The 24,561-nt window shown below is 39.5% G+C and overlaps 2 protein-coding genes across 3 annotated transcripts in view; one reads left to right on the top strand and one right to left on the bottom strand.

The window, feature by feature from the left end:
* The first annotated feature begins 286 nt into the window (after positions 1-286).
* On the top strand, positions 287-15,337 carry spg7 (SPG7 matrix AAA peptidase subunit, paraplegin). 2 transcript variants are annotated; one of them, XM_034216904.1, is made up of 17 exons: positions 287-732; positions 5,906-5,989; positions 6,424-6,526; positions 6,624-6,713; positions 6,840-7,221; positions 9,134-9,236; positions 9,323-9,448; positions 9,628-9,790; positions 10,181-10,354; positions 10,453-10,577; positions 10,810-10,912; positions 11,112-11,222; positions 11,312-11,427; positions 11,816-11,972; positions 13,786-13,949; positions 14,152-14,229; positions 14,361-15,337. In XM_034216904.1, the coding sequence occupies exons 1-17, from the start codon at positions 514-516 to the stop codon at positions 14,565-14,567; spliced, it is 2,505 nt and encodes an 834-aa protein (XP_034072795.1). In that variant the 5' UTR covers positions 287-513; the 3' UTR covers positions 14,568-15,337. The 2 variants fall into 2 exon arrangements, with proteins under 2 accessions (XP_034072795.1, XP_034072804.1); XM_034216913.1 differs by lacking the exon at positions 5,906-5,989 and having other exon boundaries at positions 295-732.
* Positions 15,338-16,347: 1,010 nt separating this feature from the next.
* The window catches only part of cdh15 (cadherin 15, type 1, M-cadherin (myotubule)), a 17,142-nt gene continuing 8,928 nt past the window's right edge, over positions 16,348-24,561 (bottom strand). Inside the window, exons 3-14 of the mRNA XM_034218426.1 lie at positions 24,533-24,561; positions 23,492-23,636; positions 23,211-23,392; positions 22,999-23,127; positions 22,702-22,884; positions 21,301-21,545; positions 21,055-21,191; positions 19,807-20,040; positions 18,896-19,135; positions 18,161-18,309; positions 17,852-18,043; positions 16,348-17,171 (exon numbers count right to left, since the gene is read on the bottom strand). The exon at positions 24,533-24,561 is cut by the window's right edge and continues 127 nt beyond it. Of these exons, the coding sequence (XP_034074317.1) occupies positions 16,971-17,171; positions 17,852-18,043; positions 18,161-18,309; positions 18,896-19,135; positions 19,807-20,040; positions 21,055-21,191; positions 21,301-21,545; positions 22,702-22,884; positions 22,999-23,127; positions 23,211-23,392; positions 23,492-23,636; positions 24,533-24,561 (2,066 nt within the window). The 3' untranslated portion in view covers positions 16,348-16,970. The remainder of the gene's footprint in view (positions 17,172-17,851; positions 18,044-18,160; positions 18,310-18,895; positions 19,136-19,806; positions 20,041-21,054; positions 21,192-21,300; positions 21,546-22,701; positions 22,885-22,998; positions 23,128-23,210; positions 23,393-23,491; positions 23,637-24,532) is intronic.

The raw sequence follows: 24,561 nt of genomic DNA, 5'->3' as shown, positions 1-24,561 counted from the left end.
AAAAAAGTGTGTATAATTTTAAAACAGTAGAAATGTAGGTAAAGTTAACCAACTAACTGAAATCTTACATGAGACTGGAGTTGCACAACCTCTGCGTAAAGGTCTGCGCAGCGGGAAGGTCCTTGAAGAACAACAAGAAAGGTTGGAGTTTAAAGTTCGAGGCAAACATTTTTGGAAAGGCTATAGTTATTAAATATTCAGCACATATTAAACATAATCTTTACACAATTGGTACTTAGGTACAGCAAAAATAATTGAATAAACAGTAAATACATGTTTTTTATTTATTTATTTTCCGTGCACAGGAAGTCCGGACAGGATGGTTGCAGTGTTGATATGGAGCTGACATCTTTGCTCGGCTGCACTGTTGGATAACCTAGTAAGCTAGCGCTAAACGGATTTAACAGAGGGTAAATAAATGTGTTAACTCACAAATTGAGCTTTATAGAAAACGAGAGGCTATGGCATTGAAATTGTTCAGAGAATAAACAACTTCCAGGGATAAAAGACAGTATGTCGGCGTTGCTGTTGCAGCATCGTAGTGGTTTTTGTAGAAAATACAGTACAGGGTTATTGTGGACACTGTCAAGGCGAAACTCTCACCTACTATCACACAAGCCTTCATCCAGCAATAGTGTTCAAAATGTGCTGCTCAGGTGTGGTAATGTCAGAAAGGTACTTCTTTCAAAATCGAATCGGACACTTACAAGTGAACCACAGAAACTCATTCAGGTAAGTCAATAACACTTCTCAATATGTTTGCTTGTGTAACTGTTAACATGTTGATGTGAATACAATGTGGAGAGACAGACCAATAACGCTCATCAGATGTGATCGGAACAGGTAGCCCTTATTGAGAACCTTCACCTTGAATGTTCACTATGGAGAGAAATTAATACGATTCTGCATGCTTTAGCAGAATTTGAAAAATACAATTGTCAGTGATTTTTATTAGCAATATCTATTGTTGCTGTCTCCCTGTGCTTTAAATAAGATTATTAGCTACAATTAATCTACTTCCAAGTATGTTTCTCAGTCTGTAGCCACACTTATTTTAAAGGTCCCCTATTATGCTGTTTTTCATCAATATATTATAGGTCTCAGATATAGCATTCTACGGAATTAGTAGTGCGGTCCCACAACAAGAAAAACTATTTAACAAAACAATTAAAGGTGGGGTAGGTAATTTTGGAGAAACCAGCTCGAGTGCGCTAGAATTTGAAAATACACAGCCGGAAAAAATCTGCCACTTCCTCCAACACACACGAACACGCACATGACCAATAGAGTGGCGAGAGGGACTTTATTTAGGTTCTGACCATAGACTGTATGGTTCTGACCAGAGCTATATAGAGAGAAGAGTTACGACAACGGAAGTCCAAAAACGGTTATCGTCACCTTCATGCCGATCTAGATCCCTTCGCTTCGCGTCGGGCTCCTGATCAGCCTGTCGGTGTTCTTTTCCCCATAATGACCGCGTTGCTGCACATTATCCCTTACGTGGTTCATGTAGACGAGGATCGTTCCCCGGAAGTTCATGGCGGGCAATGTGAATGCATTGATAACAGGAGATATAACTACGATTTTTGGTAATATGTAGTGAATAAAGTTTTTGATTTGCAATATGTATACAACAAATCGATATGTGTATGTAGTTACATCAGTATTTGAAAAAGTTAAATTTGCTAATATTTGAGGATTAAGATAAAATAAGAAGTACTTTATTGATACCAATTTGGGAAATGTTTGCTTTGCAGCAGCAAAAGACAAGGCATTGTACATAAGACAGTTAAAAGACTAGAATTAAACAATCGAAAATGTAAACATCTCAAATAGAAATAAATTGGCAGAAAATATACATAGTGTGAACAGCTATCTTACCTGTTAACATATACATGGTTAAAGAGCCTGTTGCTGTTGTTTATTGCTTTGAATTGTTTAAAACAAATATTATCTTCTTAAACTTGAATGGTAGTCAGGAGCATCACTTCCTAATGTTTGATATATTTAGAGGGAGGGAAGGAAGGTTTCAAAATTCTGATTAGATTAATTTCTACAATTTCTTTAATTCATGGTGGTTTCAGTAATTCCCTGGTAATTGAGGACATAAGTAATCTAAATAAGTAATGTCTTCTTTATGACTTTCAGAAAGGACAGGAGACCAACAGGTGCCTATCAATGATTGTCAACTGACAGTAAATAAATGGAATTCAATAAACATTGAATAGCATGCATACAGTTTGTCTGTGCCTTTTCCTCCGTGTTGTCCTGGCATATAGTCTCCCCCATGGTTTGCTGTGCTGCCGGGGGATGCTCCAATCGCTCAGAGAAAGGAGTACACATGTAAGGTTTCCCCACTGACACAGAGAGGAGGAAAGAATGGCTGGCTCAAGTCAGCAGGAGCAATTTAACTATCACAAAAGACAACAACAGCAACAACATATGTGAGGTAATCATATTTTTCACAAAACGAAGACCACACCATCGGGAAGCTTAACGTCTGTTTAATCAAAAATAAGGAACAGGGAGAGGCTTGCAAAGCTCTGGGAGTTGAGACTCAGGTGCAGGGTCTCATTTCAGGTCTTCAGGCTCCATTGAATCCCCGTGGAGTTCTTGTGCTGAAAGAGGGAGACAGGAGAAAGGGTTAGATACATTAGCAACCTATAGGATGGGAAATTGCTGACCTATTTTAAACGTACCTTGTGTTTTCACTCTCACTTAAGTCCCTCTCCCTTTGCCATCAATCCAAAATCAGCTGAGCTGCAACATAATACAGACAGGTAATAATCAACAGAATCACAAAGACATAATATGACTCTGCTAAAAACACTCACCAATCAGTTACGTTTTAGTTTACTGTTTAGAAGTCTCAAATATCCACTCTAAATCCAAATAAATAGCGATGTATCACAAAAATAGCTCTCTTCCTTATTATTGTGTAACGTTAACTATATTATACTAGCTTGAACTCCAAGATGGATATCCTCATTGGTCACCACCTCCACCCACTACAATCACACGCCCCAATGTTATATTTAACAAATATGTAACTCCCTCCACCCCGGATAAAAGCACGTTAAGAAGCCCCTTTTCTCTAATTCCACAACGTTGGAGGAAATAACATTAGGAGAACGGATTAATAGGCTATTCGTGGTTAACGTGTGTTGCTAACTTTATCCGGCATTCTAGCCTAATCTGTTATCTGTAAACGTTAAATATACTGATTGAAGGGATAATCCACTAACGTCCTTTAATACACATGTGTAGTTAATTTGATTCAGATGTTCTGATAATATCCGCAATATAAATCTTTAAACGTCTTCTTACCTTCAAAAGTCCATCACGAACGGTCTATTATGCTGCAACCATAGACTGCTAGCCGCAGATCCTCTCAATCGTTCCCCGGAAGTTAGCGGCAAGCTAACTTCCGGGGAACGATTGAGAGGCTCCACGATCCGCCATTGCTGTAAAAAACTGGTCCATTGGAGTGAACGGAGATGTTGTAACTCTTCTATATGGCTCTGGTTCTGACATTACAGTATATTTATTTCCGAAAAAATATGTATTGAAGTCAATGGAGAGAGAAAGATTATCTTTCGATCCCGTTTGAATTGTGCCACGAATTACACATATGATGTTTGTCAATCTTAAAACATAATTTCCATGTCAAAAAAGTCACAGTTTGTCTTAAAACTGGTGAAATATAAGACTGTGAAAAATACGCAACTAGAAAGACTACAAATCCCAGAGTAAGTTAATTTAGCTAGCTGACATTAACGTTACACATTACACTCGTGTTACTCACCGAAACCTTGTAAAGCCGGTCCCGCATGCTGGAACCGACTACTCCCCTTTTGTGTATGTACAGTTCTCAACATGGCCAGACTTGTAGTGATTTTCACCTCTTTTAATACTTTCGCTTCATTCTGAAAGAAAGAGGTGAAATGTGCTAACGTGACGGCCATCTTGGTGTTGGTGACGTATGCGAGACTAGAGTTGTAGTTCATTGAGCGCTTCACACAAAAAAATGTGTTGCTTCACAGTTTTACGGCACATTTTTATTTTTTTGACTTGCAAAATTATCTTTCAAATTGACAAACATCATATGTGTAATTCGTTGCACAATTCAAGCGGGATCAAAAGATAATCTTTCTCTCTCCATTGACTTCAATACATACTTTTTCCGAAATAAGGTCCCATGGGACTTCGCCTCTCTATGAGGGCACGAGATACGTTTGTGCACAGATGGAAGGCTGACAGGCAGGTAGGCCATCCAGTTATTTTAGCCGGGCCGGCTAAAATGATTGGTCGTGCTTTTTACAGTACGGCTTCCAAAGATTACATTTTTTTTATTGATTTTTTTGTCAAAGCACTTAAGATATTCATTGCTATCGGGATGTTAAGAGCATTCCATGGAATATAACAAAAAGTGTATCTCGAGCCGGTTTCTCAAACTTACCTACCCCACCTTTTAAGTATTCAGACATAGATATTTACTAAGAATATGTTATGGTCTATTTAAACATAAGGCATTCAATTATATGTATTAGTGATAAGCTTAATATATACAAAAACATCATTTATAGGGTACTTTCTATTGGAAAGCTGTCCCCAACACTGACATCTACATTTCAATTTCTGTAAATAACACTTAAACATTTTTAAAAAAATGTTGTTCAATGGTGTATTTTGAAAATCTTTACGATTACATTCAAACAGAAGTTGGACTATTTAGATTGATTGTGGGTTTAATTTTTTAATAAAAAAACTATACTAAAAAAATCATGTCCCCAGTTTTCATGTCACTACCGAAACACAAGGGGCTTTAGTCCAATGGCTAGGGATGGGTACCGAGCCCCGGTATTAAACGGGCCCCGGGGCTGAATTATTAAAGACCGTGGTACCGTTAAGCTCCGACGTTAACAGTCTTTTTATCGGTACTGGAGACATGTAAAAAATATATGTATTATTGCTACACAAACATTATATTGCAGTTCAATGGCTGAGCCTGGTTTTTAGCCACACCCCTGCATGTTTGACTAGGCAGTGACACTGCATCCCTGTCCCTCATGGCTGAATGGCAAGTAGCTATATCCCCAACTTTTGATATAAATCTGTTCCAAAATCTGAAAATCGGCATGTAACCTTAAGAATGGTCACTACCGAACACATATTATCTTCAATTAAGTAAACTTTTTCGGGGTTTTAAGCAAAGTATATGTGTGTAAACCTCTTCAAATATGTGTATGCTAGGCATATACTTGCTAGTATTCTTTAGTTATGCTCAATTTTAGCTAGAATCGTCACTACTGAAACAGTCACTAACGAAACAGTCACTACCGAAACATATGGTTAAGTTTCGGTAATTTAAATGATCGTTTCGGTAGTGACAAAATGGAATGATAAGCAGGTAAATCCCATCCTTTTGAAATAAATGTGTTTTTAAAGTCTGAAAATCAGTGTGTTACTTTAAAGGTATCTTATTATACTATTTGTAAAAAACATGTCTATGAAGTGTTTTGCTCAAAATACCAAACAGATCACCCATTGTAGCCTCATCCCCCTCTATTTCAGCCTATTACTAAAGTGCTGAATCTGGGTCAGTAGCTTCAAACATTCACATTTCAATATAAGGCATGTTATGAGTTAAGATTAAGCAATAAGGTTGAGGGAATATGATAAAACCTTGAGAACAAAATACTGCAGTCACTACCGAAACACTGGATGTTTTGTAAAGACTTATCAACTAAAATGATATGATACTAATTGGAATTATGCATTTTACAAAGAAAGTTTGCATTATGATTTTTATAAATTGAACTTTGAAATTTTATTAAAAATTAAATTGCATTGATTTAGTGGTGAAAACTGTTCAAAAGTGCTTATTCTCTGTCTGTTACTTTAGATGAAAATAAGGAGCCCCTCCCAACGCCCCTCTGCGAGATATTTAGTTAAAAACCCCACAATGGTGCTCTCGGAAAAGATTCAGGTGATAAGGTGTGGGGGGGTTACCTTGGTTGGTGATTAGCTAATGGTTACACAAGCCAAACAATCGTTATGACATCATAAAGTGGCCAAAATCTGATCAGCTCGTTTTCAGACAGGTTTTTATATAAATAGATCAGGAGAAAAAGTGAGGGAATCTTTTTTCCTGAAACCTTCAGAATCTCTCTACACAGAGGGGACACATGTTGATGTATAAAAGTGGATTTTGCTTAATAGGTGACCTTTAATGAACTGAGAGTATTTTGTCTACTGTGCAAGTCTTTTAATTTCAATTTGGATTCATGTATGTTGCTTCTCCTCTGTTGTAATTTCAATGTATTGTGAATAGGTTTTAATGCATGTGCAAAGTACACCTTTTAATCTTTCTCTATGGCCTTTTTGTTCTGATCATTTGGCACTTCATTGTTCCCACTACAGAGCCTCCTCCACAGACCCTTGGGTCCTGGCATGGTGGGACTTAGCAAAGAGTTAATCAGAAACAACCTGCTGAGGAACCCTGTTGGTTTGATAAATCTATTAGGTAAACAATGAGTTTTGTCTTACTTAAAATTATGATATCATATTATTTTACCTTTTTTTCTTATAGCTATTGATGATGGAAAACATTTTGATTTCAGGGTCTATAAACTTCTTTAGTACATCTCAATCTAAACAAGAGAAAAATAAAGGCAGTGGACCAAAGGAAAAAACTCCAGTGGAAGATGAAGGTAAGTGATAAATGGCTATTACTGACTCATGGCTGTTTAATAATTGAACATCATCTGTCTGTGATATTTGAATCTGTCTTTAAACCTTTTTATTATCTTTCTCCACAATCTGTATTACCTTTTCAGAGGAGAAAAAGCGCAGAGACCAGGAACGCCAGATGTACAGGGACCGGCTGCGGACCCTCTTCATCATTGCGGTCGTGATGAGCTTGCTGAACTCCATCAATACCAGCGGTGGTAACATCTCTTGGAACGACTTTGTCCATGAGATGTTGGCCAAAGGAGAGGTGTCCCGTGTGCAGGTCTCTCCTGAGAGTGACATTGTAGAAATCTACCTTCATCCCGGAGCAGTTATTTTTGGAAAGCAGAGGCTGGCACTCATGTACAGAATGCAGGTTGCCAACATTGACAAATTTGAGGAGAAGCTGAGAGCTGCTGAAGAAGAGCTGAATATTGACGCTAAGGATAGGATACAGGTGTCCTACAAACGCAGCGGATTCTTCCGCAAGTAAGAACATGACCTTTCTCAAAATGATGTGTTTATAAATTGAGCAGTTCCATCTTTATCTATGCCATCTACAAACACAGTACAACTACACTGAACAAAAATATAAATGCAACACTTTTGTTTTTGCTCCCATTTTTCATGAGATGAACTCAAAGATCTAAAACATGTTCTATATACACAAAATAACCATTTCTCTCAAATATTGTTCACAAATCTGAAAAAATCTGTGAAAGTGAGCACTTCTCCTTTGCCGAGATAATCCATCCCACCTCACAGGTGTGGCATATCAAGATGCTGATTAGACAGCATGATTATTGCACAGGTGTGCCTTAGGCTGGCCACAATAAAAGGCCACTCTGAAACGTGCAGTTTTGCTTTATTGGGGGGGCCTGGGGGGGTCCGAAAACCAGTCCGTATCTGGTGTGACGACCATTTGCCTCACGCAGTGCAACACATCTCCTTCGCATAGAGTTGATCAGGTTGTTGATTGTGGCCTGTGGAATGTTGGTCCACTCCTCTTCAATGGCTGTGCGAAGTTGCTGGATATTGGCAGGAACTGGAACACGCTGTCGTATACGCGATCCAGAGCATCCCAAACATGCTCAATGGGTGACATGTCCGGTGAGTATGCTGGCCATGCAAGAACTGGGATGTTTTCAGCCTCCAGGAATTGTGTACAGATCCTTGCAACATGGGGCCGTGCATTATCATGCTGCAACATGAGGTGATGGTCGTGGATGAATGGCACAACAATGGGCCTCAGGATCTCGTCACGGTATCTCTGTGCATTCACAATGCCATCAATTAAATGCACCTGTGTTCGTCGTCCATAACATATGCCTGCCCATACCATAACCCCACCACCACCATGGGCCATTCGATTCACAACATTGACATCAGAAAACCGCTCACCCACACGACGCCACACACGCTGTCTGCCATCTGCCCTGAACACTGAAAACCGGGATTCATCCGTGAAGAGAACACCTCTCCAACGTGCCAGACGCCATCGAATGTGAGCATTTGCCCACTCAAGTCGGTTACGACGACGAACCGGAGTCAGGTCGAGACCCCGATGAGGACGACGAGCATGCAGATGAGCTTCCCTGAGACGGTTTCTGACAGTTTGTGCAGAAATTCTTTGGTTATGCAAACCGATTGTTGCAGCAGCTGTCGAGTGGCTGGTCTCAGATGATCTTGGAGGTGAACATGCTGGATGTGGAGGTCCTGGGCTGGTGTGGTTACACGTGGTCTGTGGTTGTGAGGCCGGTTGGATGTACTGCCAAATTCTCTGAAACGCCTTTGGAGACGGCTTATGGTAGAGAAATGAACATTCAATTCACGGGCAACAGCTCTGGTGGACATTCCTGCTGTCAGCATGCCAATTTCATGCTCCCTCAAAACTTGCGACATCTGTGGCATTGTGCTGTGTGATAAAACTGAACATTTCAGAGTGGCCTTTTATTGTGGCCAGCCTAAGGCACACCTGTGCAATAATCATGCTGTCTAATCAGCGTCTTGATATGCCACACCTGTGAGGTGGGATGGAATATCTCGGCAAAGGAGAAGTGCTCACTATCACAGATTTTTTCAGATTTGTGAACAATACTTGAGAGAAATGGTTATTTTGTGTATATAGAAAATGTTTTAGATCTTTGAGTTCATCTCATGAAAAATGGGAGCAAAAACAAAAGTGTTGCATTTATATATTTTTTCAGTGTAGTTTCATAAAGAGCCAATAGGTTGACATTACAGTATGTGTCGTTACCAACTGTAATGTCTTCATAAGGTATTTCTAGTTTAACAGTAAACTGCTCAAATTTGCACGAAATTCACATTTAAGAAAATGTCTTAAGCTGTAAATTCCGATTAAATAAGTAATCTTCTGTTTTTTCATCTCTCTTCTTTACAGTGCAGTCTATGCTCTAGGGATGGCTGCTATTGGTGTAGCTATTCTCTGGTATATCTTCCGACTAGCTGGCATTGGGGGCAGAGAAGGTGGCTTCAGTGCTTTTGTGAGTGAAACTAATGCTAGGGTTCTTTTTTGGTTCCACTGATTTTTGATTTGTGTATTAATTTCATGTCACATACGACTTAACAGAATCAACTGAAGATGGCCAAGTTCACCATGGTGGACGGCAAGTCAGGTAAAGGTGTGAGCTTCAAGGATGTGGCGGGCATGCACGAGGCTAAGATGGAAGTAAAGGAATTTGTCGACTACCTCAAGGTAACACACCAGACCCACAGTCATATACTTTGGTTTTACATTGTACTTTTACCATGTTTTTTAATGTTAGGCAGAAAATCACACATCAAACTTTGTTAGAATATCTACTACTTAAATTGAGTTTTTTCACAAATAACTATAACAACTTTAATTTTAACTTACCACATTGGATTTGTCAGAATCCAGAACGATACATTGTACTGGGAGCCAAGGTTCCCAAGGGTGCCTTGCTGCTGGGGCCCCCAGGTTGTGGAAAGACCCTCCTGGCCAAGGCTGTAGCCACCGAGGCCCAGGTCCCCTTTCTGGCTATGGCAGGCTCTGAGTTTGTGGAGGTCATTGGAGGTTTGTAAAGTCAGCATCAGCAAACATTATGGCATGGAGCAGGTCAACATAAAAATAATGCTGATATTCAATACAACAATAGATAATGATAGTTATGGTAATACTGTGATATAGATTAAATGTCTGTTCCTGTGTTTCAATGCAGGGTCATTCTGTAATGACACTTCTCTTGATGTGTTTAAGGATTGCCATCACATGACTAATGATTTGTTGTAGGTTTAAATATCCTCTCCAAAATTGTGTCAGTGATATCCAATTATTGGTAAAGAATGTGATTTAATTTGAGGGATCACTCCTCAGTATTTGTGTCAGAAGGTAATTGCTTGAACCAAATTAGATGCTATCGGTTTCTCCTCAGTTTTGAGTTTATAATGTTATGTTTGTGTGTAGGCCTGGGTGCTGCTAGGGTCAGGAGTCTGTTCAAGGAGGCTCGAGGCCGAGCGCCATGCATCGTCTACATCGATGAGATCGATGCTGTGGGAAAGAAGCGTTCCACCAACACGTCGGGTTTCTCCAATACTGAAGAGGAGCAGACTCTCAACCAGCTGCTGGTAGAGATGGATGGTGTGTATAAAACCTGGGATTTCAGAGAAGATTGTTGTCAACAGACGTGGACTTTTCTTTCAGAACAATGGAACATTTCTTCCTTTTTTTTTTTTCAGGAATGGGAACAACAGACCACGTCATTGTCCTTGCTTCCACCAACAGAGCAGATGTCTTGGACAATGCTCTCATGAGACCCGGCAGACTGGACAGGCACATCTTTATAGATCTGCCCACACTGCAGGTAGTCTTAAGAATATACCTTATCAGTTTGAACATAAACACATGTCATGTTGTCACTATTTAAAAGTAAAGCATGACACCTTTCGGAGCTGCTTCCTGGTATCCTGTTAAGCTATCTCACATTATCAAGCAAACAAACATATGGACAGATAAACCGTGGTAATTGTGTAGGAGGTTAAGACAGACTTTGTCAGTTAAATCTAATTTGTTACATATTTATTGTCATTTCTCAGGAGAGGAGGGAGGTCTTTGAGCAACATCTTAAGATCTTGAAGCTGACCCAGCCCCCAGATACGTACTCTCTGCGTCTAGCTGAGCTCACCCCAGGCTTCAGTGGTAAACACATATTTACTGTTTTGCTTTTGTGTGAATCATAAACATCTGTGACCCTAACAAAGTAATGACCAGCCTCTATGAATAAAGTATGTGATCAACAAACATGAACCGTCACAACAAAACACTGGTGATGTTTACTGAACTGTCATTCCCATAATGGTGATCATATTGTTGTTTCCTACTCACTTTGTCTCTACAGGCGCAGACATTGCTAACATCTGTAACGAAGCCGCCCTGCATGCTGCCAGGGAAGGGCATAAGTCCATCGATACCTTTAACTTTGAGTATGCAGTGGAGAGAGTATTAGCAGGTACAATGATGCAAACACTGAATTATGGAAATACTTTAAAATAAATGTCACCTGCCACTTTGGCTAAATCTGACAGTGTGTGTTTGCAGGGAGTGTAAAGAAGAATAAGATCCTGTCTAAAGAGGAGCAGAGGATTGTTGCCTTCCATGAGTCTGGACATGCTTTAGTGGGATGGCTTCTTGAGCACACAGAGGCAGTCATGAAGGTAATGCACGTCTGCTCCCTGATTTAGTGAAGACCTTTTTGGCCCGTTTCAAAATGTGACTTCATTGATGGCTTTATCTTTATAAACTGTGGAGCTTAAAGATTCTAAATTCAGGAGGAGCACTCCGGATCCAATTTTCTACCAAAGCTGTGTGTCTAAAAATGTTTTACGTAGCCCAAATCTCTTGTCAATCAGTCATTGCCACACTTTATTAACACAAGTGGTTCTGAGAAATAAATTGATGTGTATTATCTCAAGGTTGAGAGGATGACTCTTCGCATTGTTTAGGATTTGTGGACTTACAGTTCAGCACTAATTAACAATGTAGATTGTTATAGTTTGACTGGCAAAATGCAGGATTCTCCATATTTTTTTTTTTTTTTTTTAGGTGTCCATTGCTCCGCGTACTAATGCCGCCCTGGGATTCGCCCAGATCTTACCTCGTGACCAGTACCTGTTCACAAAGGAGCAGCTGTTTGAGCGGATGTGCATGGCTCTGGGAGGACGAGCTGCTGAGGCCATCAGCTTTAACAAAGTTACAACAGGTACTCTCCATCTATTCAGGGGCGGATCTAGACAAATATTCATGGGGTGGCAAGAGGGTGGCAGGAGATTTTGAGGGGTGGCATCCCCTGGCAGAAGTATATGCTGATTTAAATCGCAGTGTAACGGTACACGTACTGAAATTATTATTGAACGCATCCCTGTGACCAGCTCTCATAGTATGCCTCTCGTCCAATGAAATGACTTGGTCGCTCTATGATATATACCTAAGATTACTTCCAGAAAGTTGTTCATGTTCTCAATTTTTTACATTTAACGTTATATTCGTTCGGTACCCTTCGGTTCACACGTGTACCGTACCGAAAACGTACCGAACCGAACTGTGACCTAAAAACCGAGGTACGAACCGAACCGAAATGTTTGTGAACCGTTACACCCCTACAATCAATGTTAACTTGGAAAGCCACAATATTAATATTTTAACTCAATGACATTAGGTGATATTATTGTGGCACATCAGTAAAGCCTTACATATACATATGTAAGGTGGCAAACGTAATTTAATGAATTTTAACTGAACAATAACTGAATGAGTTTGTCTCACTCTTAGACCAGCAGGGGTACCAAATCTATGCACTGCTGCAATAAGTACATTAATTAACTGTCTCATCGATGTTTGTCTGAATGAATATGATAATATTAACAATCATATTATTCCTATCAGCTGTCAATCACTGTTATGATTCACATATTCATTTATTATTGAATAAACTATATTTTTTGGAGGAGTTCATGATGAATGTTCATCAAGATGCTTGCTCACCCTCCTTCAAATTTGAAAAACAAGTAATTATATCATTATTGATATACAGTTACAACCTTGACTTTACATCAGAAAGAACAAACATTAAAGAAGTGACTAACTGCATCAGTCCCTAACTTAGAAGTTAGAAAACGTGTATTCAGCTAAAACATCGCTGCAGTTATTATCCAGTGGAAGGTCCTTACCTACTGGCCTAGTTAAATCAAAGTGGTTACTTTCTGTTGGCTGGGCAGTGTAGTTTTACACACCGTCTTATTTTACTTTCTCAGGACTTAAAACTGTTTTTTGGGGGCAGATCCCACAAAGAAAAAAAAAATATACACGCATACAAGGTCATCATCTTAACAGTTTGTTATGCTCATCGAGTCATCCGTGAGCAGAGCATCAAGTTGGCATGCCTATTACAGCTGAATGCGGCGATTACCATTTTGTTCAGCAAAACGCCTCACAAATGTATTAAGATCAACAGCTTTGATTCAATGCTGAGTACAGCCAAACTTGACATTCTCTTCTCTGTCATTGTAGATCGCAACTACCTCATTCCTTCCGTCTACTTGGGTCCGAAATGCTTCTCGTTTTGCGCCGTCCACTGTTCAACTGAATTCGCCATCAATCATATTTCCAGTCTCGCGCCAGGGCCGGGGGAGGGGTTACAAGACTCGCGTCTTGTGCTGCATTCACTTGCACTCGGACATTAGAGATTTTCTCTCATAAATGTCCGATGAGCCACAACTTTTCTTTCAAAACAAAGATGCCAACTGGGGTGGCAGCTGGGGTGGCAGCTGGGGTGGCAGCTGGGGTGGCAAGGCTATTGTTTAGGGTGGCAGTTGCCACCCCATGCCACCCCGGTAGATCCGCCCCTGCATCTATTGTATATCCACTGTGATCACAGCTTGCCACGACAATTAACACTCAACTCTGATTAGAAATTGTGGCCGAGTATCCAAAAGTAAACTGCTAAACATCCAAATATAAAGACTGTCCTATACTGTGCACTAACAGTGATTTAATTACCCTCGCTTTGTCCCCAGGAGCTCAGGATGACTTGCGTAAGGTGACCCGTGTGGCCTACTCTATGGTGAAGCAGTACGGCATGTGCGACAGCGTTGGCCAGGTCTCATTCCCCGAGACAGAGCAGCAAAACGGCGTCGGACGCAGACCCTTCAGCCAGGCCCTGCAGCAGCAGATGGATCATGTGGGTTATACAATTTGATTATATCTCCGTTAGCCCTCATTAGCACACACATAGGGAGTTCAAGTTAGTTTTGACTGATCTTTGTATCAGTTGTTTTGAAATAGGACTACTTCTCATCTCTCTGTTCATTTTCCAAGGACACAGTGAATGTTGCTCCATGCCATTATTTAATAAATCCATTTAAATCACTTGTTCTTCACAGGAGGCTAAGATCTTGATAGCGCGTGCTTACAGGCACACCGAGAAGATCCTACTGGACAACAGAGACAAGCTGGCACTGGTCAGTTTATCCCTTCTTTGATCATAAATGTTATTTAGATTGTAGCTTTTTTATACCACTGAGCCTCGCCTGTATTACCTTTGGTTTGTTTTAAGATCTAAACTTGTTGTTTTTGTTTTTTTTCGTTCCAGTTGGCCAACGCGCTGATAGATCGAGAGGTGGTGAACTACGAGGACATTGAGGCATTGCTGGGGCCACACCCCCATGGGCCCAAGAAGCTGATCGCCCCACAGAACTGGTTGGAGGCCGAGAGGGACAAACAAGACACGGGAGAGGACCAACCTCCCCCACCTCCCCGTAAAGACAGAGACGAGGACGCGAATCCACAGATGGTCTGATATTAAAGTGAATGTATCAGAATTGTTCAAATGTTTCATTTTGTGGGGTCACCAGGGGAATTGTATAAAACCTGGTATTGATTTCTTACTTTGAAGCTTTATATGCCTGAAAGGGAAACATCAACGTTCCCATGCATATGTCGTGTTTCAAATGCACTTGTTTTCTAGCTGACCCTAAAACACACCAAATACATTTCTTTGGGAGGACTTTTTTTTCTGTAATGTGTTTGCTGCACAGCCATATTAGGTCATCGAAGCAATCTCAAATCAGTTCTATTTAAATGTCTCTTACTAGCCTAAAATATTTTAGAAAAGCTCTCTGAATTGCAAACATATACATACTGTATGTGCTACAGTAGGTTTTATGCATCTATACTGTTGCATATACAGGTTTGGATTAAAGTAATACTTGAGGATTTGTTATTTCAAATCTGCAAATTATAAAGCAACTGCTAGCTGTTTGTAACTCGTCATACTATACTAATAAAAGTTGATCTTAGGTGTGATTATTCTACTTTATCCGAGCTAACCCTTTGTACCGGTGTTATGATGAAACTACAAATAGGCTAAAGGTTTGTTGTGTTGAATATGCGGCTGATTTTACTTCACACATCTGTCCTTTTCTCACCATGAGACTTAAGGATTAAATAGGTTGAAGGAAGTGTTTTTTTTATAATTCAAATCCTAGTTTTGGTTTGTTTTATGCGAGTGAGTATGGAGTCCAAAAGGATGGCGTTGTTAAATATTAAAATAAAGTGATGTAAATAATGTGTGGTGTTCTTTATGTTGTATTAAATGATCATGGAAACAGACTATTTACTTTTACACATTGTGTTATGTTGCAGCCTAATGCTTAATTTCTTCCTCATTAATCTTCACTAAATACCTGTGTAGTACAACAAAATACACATAATAACCCTGATACACTGTATATTATTGGATGTACATTAAACCTAAGTATGTACTTGAAGCACTATTGCCGGTGATATCAGCCTCGAGTCGGCTTGGGAATGACGCGACTACACACCTGGATCTGTGGATTTTCTGCCAGTCTTCTCCGCAGATCTTTTCAGTCGCTGTCGGGTTGGAGGGTACAGTTGGTGGACAGTCATCATGTCTCTTGTCTTAAGAGAAGCTTCCATCTGGCCACTTTGACATTAACCAAGATCGGTGGAGAGTTGCAGTCCTTCTGGAAGACTTATCTCCACACAGGGTCAACCATAGTAACCACCAGGTTCTTGGTAACATCTCTTACACATGGCTTTCTCCCCCAGTTGCTAAGTTTAGCGGGGTGGCCAGCTGTAGCAGCAGTGTTTAAAACGTTTTACATTTAAGAATTATGGAGGGTCTTCAATGCAACAGAAACAAGTTCCTCAATAAAATGCTGTCTGAGCTCAACAAGCACATCCTTCAACCTCTTGTATTGGGTTTTGCTCCGATTTGCATTGTTAGCTGTGAGACTTTTTACAGACAGGTGTGCCTTTTAAAATGATCTCAAATCAACTAAACTTACCACAGACGGACTCGAGTCAGGTGTGGACACGCCTCAAAGAAGATCAAGAGAAATTAGAGGCACCTGAGCTAAATGTCAAGTGGAATAGCAAACAGTCTCAATAAGGTCAATATGATATTTTAGATTTTATTTTTAATACATTTGCTAAAACTTTAAAAGCCAGTTTTTTCTTTTCCATTATGGGATATTGAGTAGATGGTGAGTTTATACAGTTGTATGTAAAGGGGATCTTATTTCATGATGAGCAAAGAGAAACAATACACACACTTAATAAAAGACTTACATTTATTCTGGAAACTCTAAATTCAATGAACATATACAGTAAAAAAAAAAACATTCAAAATCTTCACCTCCGAACTATTTGATATATTGTGGTACAGTTTGTTTGGTTGAGTAAATGTTTTTTTCCAAAAAGGTTAATAGCTGGAATGGAGGATTTGTGATGAAAAATTAAAATAAAATGATCACTTATATATATAAAAAAAAACACATAATAGGATTGTTTTCTCAGGCTTGTTGCATTAATACCGAGAAATCCAAGTCTGAGGATGGACAAACCAGACATGGACAATCATGTATTCCAGCACAGCTCCTTTCCTCTCGGCTGATCGTATCAGCTCTTGAGTTCTCTGTCTCATTAACTTCTCCCAAGCTAAGTACAACATTTTTCCACAAGGCATTTTGTCAGTAGTGTCCAAATGAACCTCTTTAAACTAGGGCACTTAGAGATTAAAGTCCCAAGCCTTTACATAGCACTTATCTTTCTTTGGCACACTTCAAATCTTGTCCTTGACTAAAATCTTGCCAAATGGGTCCGAAAAAAAAACCCTGAGCCCTGATCCCTAACTGGTGGTGAAGCACACATGTCTTTCTGTGAGGGGCTGTCCCTGTTAACGTGGGTCATACATGTTGGCCAGTTTCTTAAAGCGTGGTCCCCAGTCGTTGAGGTAGTCGTAGTCCTGGTCTCCGTCAGAGCTGCCTGAAGCGATGGAGCTGAGGCTGCCTGCCAGGGAGCCCTCTCCCTCGTAGTCATAGATCAGGGCCGTGTCGTAGGGAGGCACGTTCGGATCGTTGTCGGCAGCCTCCAGGCCCTGAGGGAGGAAAACATGTCAAATGGTTAGAAAAAACAAAAAACAAAATGATGAGTTAAAATATAAATAATTCTTAGTAAACAAACTCTCCTTAATAACATAAATGAATATCACGTGTCCGACAATAAGTTATTAGAAGTACTGTATCTGCCCTCCTTCTCCATAACTCCATCATACACAACCCACAGACAACTAGCTCAATGCTATTATGTACAACCCAAATATCCACACAGTGTAAATGAGAGTAACATTCAAACAATTGCCCTTCACCTGTTTGGTACTTCTTCTTGAATTGATATGATGTTATATGATAGATGATATATTTGAGCCTCTACATCTAACCATTCCACACATTCACCTCACAAATTGAAAAACACATGCTCTTCAGAGGTACTTCTTAAATAATAACCCCTCTCTATGACCAATAAAATGTATTGTATGTTATAAAAAAAGTGACCTTTTTCTTGCTTTATAGATTATTTGTTCAGAACCATTGGCAGAAGGTCTGTCAATAGTTAATACCTGTTTTGTATTTTTGAATTTGAGTTACTACAAAGGCTTTGCCCTTTTGATAATGATCCCAATTTGGGAAATCGAACTTCTAATTGTGGTCTGGGTCTTCATAATTCCTTGTTTATATGACGTTTAGGTAAAACAGGGTCCTGGTAGAAGCCTCTCACATCATTGATGTAGTCCTCTATGTCAGTGGGGTCTGCTGGCAGCCTCCGTGGGTAGATAGGTGAGGGCAGGTTATGTGGAGCGTCCTTCCTGAGGGGCTGCTTTCCTCGAGGAACAGCGGACCCTGGGTAGTAGGACCCCGGGGTCGAAGGGGCCTCAAGTGGATTCCACAGCATGTCGATGCTAAAGGCATTCTGCAAAGGTAAAAAATAAGCTTGACTGCATGTACTTTATGAATACAGTGATAACATGCATACAGTATACCACAAGATCGTTGAGATTCTCTTGACTTGTGAGTTGTGCAGTCTTACCTCGTCTTCCTCCCCCCCTCCTTGCTCATCATAGTTGAAGACATTGTCACGGATGTCGTCTTCTGATTCCCCGACAAGCAGACCTGTCCCTTTCTTGATATGGTGACGTCTCCCACAGGAAGTCACCGCCACAGTCAGCAGCAGCAGCACTACGAGCAGACACATGCACACAATGAAGGGTTAATAATGGTTTATCGAGACTACATCCGAGAACATTCTGAAAACTGTCCATCCCACTCTCTAAAAGTCCAAAGTCACATCTATAAGTGTCTGACAAATAATATCAATAAAAACCCAAAAATGTTTACTTTAAACTGAAAAGCTAAATATAAAGTATCCAAAATGTCCACATTAGGCCGGTTTGAGAACATTACATCTATGTCATTCATGTTTTATAAATGACTTAAACTTTTGATTGTTAAATAAAATAGTATCAGATTATTTTTCTGTTATTTAGTGATTTGATTTGCCTTAACTAGGGACTCACATTTACTTGAAATAGCCTGTGACTAAACCCCTTCTGACTTGACTTGGTTTGGACTTTTACTAAATTACTTGAGTCAATGTCTGGTCTATCAAACTGGAGATGGCGGTAGATGTTTGTGATCATTTGTATTTTAAACTCTAAAAAAAGCACATCTTCATGAGTAATTTAAACAAAAATTAACTTGATTAGGATCATGTTTGATTTGTTGCAAAAATGTTTTCTACAGGATGACTCATGATGAGACTTACACAGGAGGAGTGCAATACTGGCCATGATGATGATCAGAGCGATGAAGTTTATTCCCACACTGGATCCAACGAAAGCCCCCGCCTCCGATTTACAATCTCCAAAGGAGTCACAGCGACACACGGTCACATTGACCTGAGAATACGCGCTCAGCACTGGGCTGCCAGAGTCCGACACAAACACTGTGACCACGTACTCTCCTGCCTCCAGGTCCACGAGGGGCTGAAGCACCGCATGGGTATCTGCAGAGGAGAGGAGGAAGATGTGAGGTTAGAAGATTCATGGGCAGAGATGGCAAAAGTACACACATCCTTTACTCAAGTAGAAGTACAGATACTCGTGTTTAAAAATACTCTGGTAAAAGTAGAAGTACTGACTAAACTTCTTTACTCAAGTAAAAGTAAAGAAGTATGGGTTTCTAAATGTACTTCATTAAAAAGTACCCATAACTACCAGCTTTTTTAAAGAGTAACTGACCTAACTTTATATTAATAGAACAATAATGTCATTGTTAGCTAAGGAATGTTTCGATGCTGAACAACGGCAACATGACAAAGTTTTCATTGGGCTCTCTTCTTTAGAGTAGACCAATAAATGATGGATACACGGATCGTGTTAAAATCAATAGGCACGCAATGACTCTAAATAATAATGATCAAGCCACCAAACAAACACAGATTAAAACTTAAGTAACAAACCTGTTTTGAAAATGTAAGAAGTAGAAAGTACAGGTATTTGTGTCAAAAATGTAAGAAGTAAAAGTAAAAGGTTGTCAGAAAAATAAGTAGTGGAGTAAAGTACTGATACCAGAACAATTCACTTAAGTACAGTAACGAAGTATTTGTACTCCACTACTTCCCACCTCTGTTCATGGGTACACCTGTCTTCCCCACCTCTAAAGCTCTCTCCTTACCATTGACTTGAACAACAGTCCAGTTGATTGACAGATCATCGTCGGGCATCTCAAAGCTGAAGGGTGCAGCGTGCGGAGGAAAGTCTTCATCTACAGCCGTCACAACCAGACCAGAACTGCCGCGGCCCGTGTCTCTGCACACAGAGCCACTCAGAGGGAAGAGCTGGGGGGGGAAGTCGTTGGTCTCCTTCAGTGTGATGGCCACGGTGGCAGTGGTTGACACACCACCAGCATCTACACAGGAGAGCAGAAACACACAGCCATGTCACATAAAGTTACAACAGCTTATATAAAAATTATTCTCACAAAACCTGTCTATTTTATTAAGAAGATTAAAGCATGTTGTTTTCCATGCATTGGTCATTGTTGAGAGATAATTTTTGCTGCTATACAGAGGTGAGAGAAGTACTCAGATTTTGAACTTGAGTAAAAGTAGTTGTACCAGAGTGTAGGAATTCAGAATAATATTTATTATATGTTTTGATTATAATTATTGATGCATTAAAGTGTTATCAAAGGTGCAGCTAGTTTGAATGACTTTGTCTACGGCAGGGTAGATTGTGAATTTACTCCAGGTGTAACTAAAGTCTGATTTATTTATATTTCACATCATTAATCCAAATCTGTAAAGTAACTTAAGGTATTAAATAAATAAGTAGTGGAGTAGAAGTAGAAATTAGCATAAATTGGAAATACTCAAGTAAAATATAAGTACAATTGGACCTAAGTACAGTACTTCAGTAAATGTACTTAGTTACTTCCCACCTCTGCTGCTATAACATGTATTCTTTCAGACACGTGGAAAGAAAATATCTGTTAACACAATATCTCTCTTTCAAATTCCCCTTTCAATATTCCTTAATGCATCATTTGCATATTTGAACACAAACATTTAAAAAAACAGTTTTACAATAAAATGTTGGCTTAATGCTAGTAATTAACTGGAAAAGTGTCATGATCTCATCTGTAGTGCCAACACCAAGCATAATGTTTAAAGGCCATTTTCTCAAATGTTTTATTTTTTCTCTAAGCATTAAATATCTTCAGTAGCACCTACATACACAATACTTTCCAGTTTATTTCCATCTAAATTAAAAAGGTTTGTACAGATGGCCTTGTTCATACATCCTCATTTGCATAAACATACAATTTCAGCTAAATGGTAATATGTGTAAACAATATTCCTAAAAAAGTGTTTGGGTGATATCTATTAGCCAACATTTGTATATGTTGTGTTGATGCACTGACCTGTAACTTTGACAATGACATTGTAGATATTGTTTTTAACATTTGGAGATCGCATGTTGAACGTTCTCTTGGCATAGATTTCGCCTGTATCTCTGTCGATGTCCAGCCACTTCTCAGGATCTCGACTAATCTCATACCTGAAACAGAGAGCAGACCAAAGTTACAGAAAAGACAAACTGTCCAATTAGTTAACTCACATTCTTAAGAACAAACAAATGCTCCTCTTGCTCTGTGGCTGCATCGTACCTCAGGTCAGAATTATCAGGGTCCGAGGCGATGTGGCTGGTCAGTAAAGTCCCAGGGACCACAGACTCAGGGACAACCAGCTGTATGGGGTCCTCCCTGAAACGTGGAGCTTCATTCTCGTTCACCACCGTTACAAACACTGAAGCGCCGCTCACTGGGACGCTGGGAGCCTTGATGCTCAGAGGATTGACATTTTCCACCTTCAGCAATAAGACGTGCTCATGCTGTGCTTCATAATCCAGAGGCTGCAGGATAATAAAAAAACAATGCAGAGAGGCTGTTACAGGGAGGAACACTGCCTGGTGGTTGCATAATAACGAATGCATGACAAATCTATATCAATCAATGTTTATTTATATAGCCCAATATCACAAATGTTACACTTGTCTCAGTGGACTATATGGATAACAAAGGCTCGCATTTTATTCATTAGGAGACATTCATACATATAAGAAAAGTTAAGTACTTGTAATCTAAACTTCAGCCACAAGAGAATAGTGTTGAGTTGTGTCTGAGGGCCTTAATGCACGTTTGACTTTAAAGGGCAAAGCTACTCAACTATTCCTGTACTGAAGAGAAAAAGGTTTTTGTTGATAGAATATAGAAAAATGTATGGGTAAAAGTTACTGGGATGTAAAGGCATGTCTGATGTTGTGTGAATGGTGTTCTTTTAAATCAGTAACTTAACACTCCTGGAGCACAGAAATAACTCGTTGTTGTCACCTAAAGATCTTGTTACACTTAGCAATGTTTATATTTTTGTCAAAAGGTTCACATGCTCTCCTTTGTGGTTTGAATACAATTTTACATTTACTGCCATGTGTTGGTTATGGGTCTCTATTTCTAATGATTTCCTAATCAATTCATAGTAATGTTTTAGAATCAGAATCCCTTTCATCCCATTTACATGTTTACAGCAAAAGTGAAGATAGAGACAACAACATTTACATATTGCACACAGCAAGACCCATGTCCTTTGACAGTAACTGTAGGTAAATGATAGGTTTACTTACAAACCCATGAAAGCATGAATCTAACCTGATTGGTGTCACAATTATGCATGGTTATTTACTGAGCCCTTTAAAATAGCTTCTATTGTGTATGGTCTTTCAAAACAAATGTATTTAATAAGTCCTGTGATGATATGATGTGTTTTAAAGTACACTTTTTACCTTTTTTCCTTCATTGTTGTTGTTTTTACGATAGCCTTGAAACTACTTATAACGATTATTTTACCGCAGGGTAAAACCTGGAATTGTATGGGTTAGGAACAAACCCGGTAGAAATCATTTGTTCATCCACATACATTCGTCAATTGGACTTTTCTTACGTGAAAAATGTGGCCGAAGCCCCCCCCAACCCTCACACTCTTTCAGTCAACAGCGGATCAGCACATTGTACCTTCACCACGGTCAGAACTCCTTCGTTGGTTGCAGGATCCGTAGTGATGGCGAAGTTGCCTTCAGGGTCGTTGGAAATAAAGTACTTGGCCTCCCAGTTTGCTGTTCCACGATCATCTCTGTCTGTCACGTTCACCCGGCCGATCTCATTGTCCTTCCTGTTCTCCACTGCTAGCATGCTGTACTACATGAACCACACACAAAGCAGACCAAAAGATTTAATATTTAACAATTTAACAGAATTATTTTCTAAATAACGATTGAAAATATCCCTTATGTAAAGTTGAATGAGACTCACAGTGGCAGGGCTGAACTGTGGGGCGTGGTTGTTGATATCAGTGACATGTATGATCGCCACACTTTCATTCGTTAATCCCATGCCTCCCATATCAGCAACCTGCAGTTTCAACCTGAAACTTTTTACCACCTAGAACAGGATTCGGCACATTAGTCAAATCAACTATACTAAATTGATCTGCAAAATAATGTGCATATTGATTTTAATTTTACCTCCAGGTCCAGGCCTACGTCTCTTGTGTAAATGGCTCCTGTCTCGTTGTTGATACCAAACATTGTCTTGTCTAAATCGTTGGCAGGAAAGCTCTCCTGGCCAATGATAGAGTAGCTCAGGTAAGCGTTTTCTGTCATAGGGTCATCTTTATCAGTGGCGGTCACTGACATCACCAAGGTGCCTGTCAGAAATAATCAAAAGCATCAGTTGGTATGACTTATGTATTTTTGTATATATTTGTAACAGTATGTGATACCCAGTATGTAATACATGGACGTACCTGGGACGGAGAATTCAGGGACAGTGCCGCTGAATTCTTTCTGTGTGAAGGCGGGTCTGTTGTCGTTCTGATCCAGCACCACGATCTCTATGGTGGACGGATTCTCTAGTCTCTCTCCACTGGGAGACAGTGCAAAGGCTTTCAGCTGCACAGACACACAAATACAACACACACATGTTAGAGTTCATAAACAAATATTTAGTTGTTATTATTATTATTATTATTATTATTATTATCCTTTTTGTTTTCTTTCCCTCCTCTTTGATGTTTCTCATTGTAATGAGGCCACACCTCAGGCCATTATGATTATAATTTATAATTCTTAATAATTTTCTCTGTGCTTTTATTTAAGGAATTGGTATGTAAACTGAGATATATATAGATATCTTGCTACATGATTAAGGTGAGATTATTGTCACCCATGGAGAGATCTATGTGGGTGTATGTTGTATGTTTATTGTGTATGTATATATGGGATATACATATTTTATACATATTTTATACATATTTGTATTCGGGATTGTGGGAAACGATATTTCGATCTCTCTGTCTGTACACACAAACTGAAAGATTGACAATAAAGTTGACTTTGACTTTGTATGTATGGTATGTCTGTATGTTTACAAAAATGACAATAAAAAGATTATTAAAAAAAAAAGAAAAAATCTTTGGTTGGTTGTTTTTTTTTACAATTCAAAACCAGAAAAACATCCAACACTCATGGTGACAGAGGGTATGTTTTGCACGGCATATGATGGAAATGGCAGAAAAAAATGTGCAGGATGTTTGGTTCAGCATCAGAGGTTACATCACAGTCATCTGGTCTCAAACACTCTGAAGTCTCTCCCAAGATGCCCATAAAGGCCCTTGGAAACTGGCCCTGGTCTGAGACACTGACATATGCTTTAAGACAAAAACATGGACTTAACATCAGAAACATATTGCCAAAGGTCTTGTTTTAGACAAGTACTTATTTCTGATAGTGCTTGGAAACACATTTCTGGGCGATTTAAAATGTTCCAGCACTAAATGCTCTCTCACCGTGAAGCTGTTGTAAGTCTCTCGGTCCA

The sequence above is a fragment of the Gymnodraco acuticeps genome, unplaced genomic scaffold, assembly GCF_902827175.1.
Source record: "Gymnodraco acuticeps unplaced genomic scaffold, fGymAcu1.1, whole genome shotgun sequence".
Classification (NCBI taxonomy): domain Eukaryota; kingdom Metazoa; phylum Chordata; class Actinopteri; order Perciformes; family Bathydraconidae; genus Gymnodraco; species Gymnodraco acuticeps.
Note: the sequence above shows the minus strand (reverse complement) of the source record. Positions and strands in the feature narration are given on the sequence as shown.

Excerpts from the sequence above, each read along its gene's own strand:
- spg7 (XM_034216904.1), top strand. The coding sequence starts at position 514 with ATGTCGGCGTTGCTGTTGCAGCATCGTAGTGGTTTTTGTAGAAAATAC. Across the intron at positions 9,237-9,322 it reads AAGGTGGCTTCAGTGCTTTT|AATCAACTGAAGATGGCCAA; the intron begins GTGAGTGAAACT and ends ACGACTTAACAG. Across the intron at positions 10,355-10,452 it reads GCTGCTGGTAGAGATGGATG|GAATGGGAACAACAGACCAC; the intron begins GTGTGTATAAAA and ends TTTTTTTTTCAG.